General features: G+C 36.5%; 1 protein-coding gene across 2 annotated transcripts in view; it reads left to right on the plus strand.

The window, feature by feature from the left end:
- LOC107743828 (Y+L amino acid transporter 2-like) overlaps positions 1–3,511 on the plus strand; it is a 13,627-nt gene extending 10,116 nt beyond the window's left edge. Inside the window, exons 9-10 of one of the 2 annotated variants that reach the window (XM_016557254.1) lie at positions 299–482; positions 2,120–3,511. In XM_016557254.1, coding sequence (XP_016412740.1) covers positions 299–482; positions 2,120–2,217 — 282 coding nt within the window. In that variant the 3' untranslated portion in view covers positions 2,218–3,511. Of the gene's footprint in view, positions 1–298; positions 483–2,119 lie in introns of those variants that run through there. The other variant, XM_016557255.1, reaches the window with a different exon arrangement.
- The last annotated feature ends 1,812 nt before the right edge of the window (positions 3,512–5,323 follow it).

Below are 5,323 nucleotides of genomic sequence, written 5' to 3' on the forward strand. Positions count from 1 at the left end.
CTCTGATAAGCACGTCATTTTAAGCTGGTGCACCGTTTTTCTCTCTTTTTCTTTCTCTCTATCTCTCTGAAGGATATGTGTGATTCTTAGTCAAGATAAAGTATCATAGAATGAAGGATAATGTTTCTTATCTTATGGAACAGCCTTCACATCAGGAGCGCATTTATGATGCCTTAAAATACTGTGATAATTGCCAATGTCATATATTTAATACTTGCAACAAATTTGACATTTTTATTTCATTATTGCCCTGGTTTATGATGTGCTTAATTGACTCTCTGTGTTTGTTTCCGTGTAGTTGAGTCTGTTCTTCCCTATAGTGTACTGCCTGTGCAGCGTGTTTCTGGTGGTCGTACCGCTGTACAGTGACACTGTAAACTCTCTGGTGGGAATCATCGTCGCTCTCTCCGGGGCTCCTGTGTATTACATATGTGTGCACCTCCCGCCCAGCTCCCGACCCGCCTTTCTGGGACACATGCTCGGTGAGTGAGCACACAAACATGCAAGAATCTCTCGTTTTTCTTGTTTCATTTCTAGTAGTCCAGCTGGGCACCTGCAGTACCTCCACAGCTTTGGTTTCTGCTGCAGGCTGTTGGAAGTGTTTTTGTTTTGAAACATTCTTTTATGTGCTACACCCAGGTTCTGTTTGCCTTCTAGGGGTTTTGGTGCATATACACATAATTGTGGTGATGTGTAATGAATTTGAACCCAAGACGAATGCGTTGTTATGAAATGGGAGTATTGTAACCATATAAGGTGACCGTGATTTCACCAAGTACAACATGTTCCTGGATCAGCATCCTTGTTGATCCTGGAACAACATTCCAATCAACCAATCAGAATTGAGGCATAACTTTTCAGGAAATATCTGTTTTAGGCTTACGATCAGGGTTAGGTGCTTCTACACCCTTGTAAATGAGCTATCATTTCACACTGATTTTAGGAATAAATTATGGGTAAGGTTAGGTTTAGGGGTAGGGATTGGGTTAAGTCTGTATTTTTGGACAGTAATGTTGATCCAGGATCAACAAAAGATGTTGATCCAGGAACATGTCTTACTTGGCAAAATCACAGCGACCAACCATATAATGATCCATATGTACTCCAGTGCAAATCGCTTTACAGTGAACAATGACTTCACTGTTTTCATCCATCTGAGACCGCTGTTCTTATACTGAGATAGGCTTTCATGAATCCAGAGTACATTACAGAGAAGAAAAAAAAATTTCAGTCATTTTTGATTCTTGTTTGGTCATACTTTACATTACATCGTTTATGATGCAGTTGTATTGAGTAATAAAACTCAGCTAATGTGCTTAATATAGACGATTAGGGAAAGAATGTCATAGAAATTCAGGTGTGGTTTCTTTAGTCTGAGCCCCGTAAACAACCACCTAGCAACGACCTGGAACACCCTAGCAACCATATAACAATGTCTCTGCAACTACTTAGAACACCCTACTATTATTAGAGTAAAACTTCCACAGGCACTCACTCGCACAGTAAAAACTGAAACTGAATAAAAAGCTACTATTTGAATTGTTAGGGCTGTTATCAGTTAAACTTTTTAAATCGAATCAAATTTTAATAGAATTGCATGATGTGCTGAATTTGTTACCTACTTTTAAGTCTGGTTTTACAAGGTTTGCTGTGCTGACTGAATTCTCTAAAACATAAAAGTGGTACTTCAAACTCAAATTTCTTCAAACTGTGAATGAATCACACTAGATATTATTATTATTATTATTATTATTATTATTGCTGTAAGTTTATTTAAAATGAATGTAATTTTATAATTAGTTTTTTTATTTCACTTAATTCAGCCCTTTTCATTATGTATAACATGGACATATGATGTAAAGTATCACCATGTCTTTAGAAACGTTGATGGTTTGAGTTCATAAATCATAAAAAAAAAACTTGAGCCTCAAGTTTTTAAAGCAGGCAAATTAATCAATAACATTTTTACTTTAGACATATGGACCTGACCAGTTAAGAGGTTTTCAAGGAAGTATAGCCTTCTCTGACTGTTTCGTCTGCCTGTAGTCTTGTACACGGATTGATATAATATTCTGGATGATTTTCACGTACTGATCTTTGATCTTTTTCCTTTTTTCAGATGCAGTTTCATTGCAGACACAGAAGCTGTGTTATTGCTGTGTGGCAGAACCCAGTTTGGACCTGGACAATCCGCCCGAGGATCACAAAAAAGAATAAACATCGGCTCTAAAGGAAGCTAAACCAAAGAAGCCGGATTACCCAGACGTCTTTGAGAAGAATCCAAAACTCAAGCCAGAACCGCACATCTGCACCTTCCAGTCTTGAGCGTGCAGGGAATTAAGCACACAAGTACACACACCCTGTGCCTCTGATCCCTCAGACCTCTGACTGTGTTCAGTCCAGTGGACACAAGAATGTGACGGTGATACTGTGTTTTTAACATTAGGTTTACCTCCTTGTTTTATTCATAAATGTTTATTATATTTGTCCTTTTGTGAGCTTCTGCTGTTCATCACATGTGACATATGTCTTCTATGACACTCTACTGGAGATGATCAACTTTTGTTAGGCCTGTTAACTGAAACATGGCAACTTTAGGGATGTTCAAGATGCATCTTTGCTGGATAATGAATTTTGTTTACTGAGATGAAGGACTGTTTCATAAGTTCTCCAGACTTGAAAGCCATACCTTTTTTTTTTATTTTTTTTATTTTTTTATTAAAGTTATAACTCCGGTTGAGAAAATTACTTTTTTACTAAAGTTATTCTGTGGGCCTTAATTCAGCTTTGTATAAAGATTTCTTCCTGTTATCGAGTGTGTCCTAATAGTCCAAAGCACAGTATGTGTTTTGTCATGTTGTCCAGACCAGAAAAGTGTGGATCTGTTGTTTTTAGATTTAGCTTTTATTTTTAGTGAATAGCATCTTTCCATTTTGTTCGTATCATTGAAATTACTTTTTATTCTGGATAATTTCCTTGGCCACAAAAAGCATGATGGTACAGTTTGCAATTGCATAAATGGTTTAGAAAGCAGTTTTTGGGAGCACTGCCACTATGTATAGAAATGTGTTTACCGGACAGTTACCATACAAAACGGCAGAATTTGAGTTTACGATAGAGGAATCTGTGTCTTGACGTGTTCACCAGTTTTGGTCAATCTCAACTTCAGATGTTTCTAAATCATTTTATTTTGTATGATTGTTTACGCACAGACATCACTTTAAAAACTGATGGTCAGATGTGACATTTTCCAGGATTTCTAATGAGTCAATCAGTTCCTCATCAGATGGACTCATTAGAATAATAGGCCAAAGAATTGGTTAAAGGAATACCAGCAAATATGCAAAGATAGTAAAACTTTAATATATCTTGAAAAAAGCTGCTAAATTACAGTACATCTTGCTGTTGCCCTTGTATTCTGTACTTCAGCTCTTGATTCCAGACACAGTTCATCCCTCTGTCCAATACAGTAACCAAAGTCATATTTTAATCCATCCAGAATATGTCCTGCCTAGATTTGTGCCGGTATTCGGTAATGCGATATATCACGGTAATGAATATGCACGATATTGTTATGTATGCTGCGTGAAAGACGCTTGCGCACTCTGATGTAAACAAGCGCGGACAAGAAGCACATGGCGGCACATGTGAGAGACGCTCAGGTTGAACGCGCACTTTCACTCTCTGACAGCAGATGGCGCTAAACTGCAGAAATAATAATAATAATCATTTAAATAGAGCCGTTACCCCGGAAACCCTGTAAACAAAGCAGCTGCACTACGATTTAAATAGCCATTCAGATTTGTGTATTTGCTATGATGTTCATCCTAAATTTCAATACCGTGATAATACCGCATACCGTGATAAAAGCATTAGCAATTAATCGCAACATGAAAATTTGATACCGGCATATCCCTAGTCCTGCCCTGATATTGTTAATTACATGTAATTCTGACCCAGCTCATTTTGTTTTGCAAATAGTTGTGTGTTAGTCATCAAAACAAAATATTTAAATGTTGATCATCTTCATGTTTGTTCTTGTTCTATGATAAATATTCCATACATTTTTCCTTGTGCCATAAGTATTGTTATTATACGTGCCTTAAAGCAGTTGTGATTTTCTATGGCCAGATGAGCAATATTTTGTGCAGGACGTTTAAATATTCTATATACAGTCTTTTGAGTGTTGATGTTATTAACCTATATGCTCTTCTAAATGTTCTTCCATTGCATTCCATTATGTTTTATGTTCATGTATAACTGTTCATTGGTTTCTTTTATTTATTCCATAGATGCAGAATTGTAGACACTATGACAATAAACATTAGACAAAAAGAAACTTTCAGTCATTTTACTTATTTTTTAAGTCTAAGGCAAGGATCACAACTATTGATCATACTTAGGATCATACTTATGATACAGTAGTACATTCGTGCTACACACATGAATGAAACCTTAAATCATGCAACTTGAATATCATGAAGGCGACATCCTGGGGGAAAAAACAACCCATCCTAGCAACACACTTAAAAACCAGAACAGCCTGACAACAACAAGTGTTGAACAGGCCATCACAAAGTCTATGTATCGGAGAAGACCACTAGAGGGCGACATAGGATTACAACTACTTTATTCCATCAGCATCATGTGATGTTCAGAAGAAATAAACAGTTTTGAAAGAAATTGGATTGAATTGAATTAGACTGGATTTTGATTAGTGTGCTTTACATGAAAGCCTCTGGTGTTTCTGTTTACCATGTTTCACGTACTGCATTCATTACTTTATAGTTATTTAAAAAGTGTCTTTAATTAGTATTTGAAGCAAATTGATGTCCTATTTTACTGAAACATGGTCTCTGGCTAGTTGTGTTTCCTGACACAGTATTAAGCTGTTAAGAACAGTGTTATTTCAGTATTATTTATATAATATTATTATATTATAATTATTTTTAATTAGCCTTTATTATTTTCTTTTTCATTTTAGTTTGATTCTAGATTTTGTAAAGTAATTTTAGTACCTCAAATTAAAGTCAGTTGCCAAGGAAACATTTATAATTGTAGTTTTTGTAAATTGAAGTTTTCCACTTGAGAGTGAGGGGATATGCCAGATTTCACAGACATTACTGAAATACACCTTTCAGGTACACAAAGGAGTCAAATATATAGTGCATGCTCCCTGTCTGGTATCCAATCCCATCTTTTGTGCGTAGACGTCTAGAGTCACGTTTCAATTCGGGGTGGGTGTGTGTGTGTGTGTGTATGTGTGCCCAGATACCGGCCATGGATAGGTGGTGCTCCCTGGATCAAGACAAGCTGAGTGGCG

Source organism: Sinocyclocheilus rhinocerous, unplaced genomic scaffold (genome assembly GCF_001515625.1).
Source record: "Sinocyclocheilus rhinocerous isolate Xijiao unplaced genomic scaffold, SAMN03320098_v1.1 scaffold46, whole genome shotgun sequence".
Lineage (NCBI taxonomy): Eukaryota > Metazoa > Chordata > Actinopteri > Cypriniformes > Cyprinidae > Sinocyclocheilus > Sinocyclocheilus rhinocerous.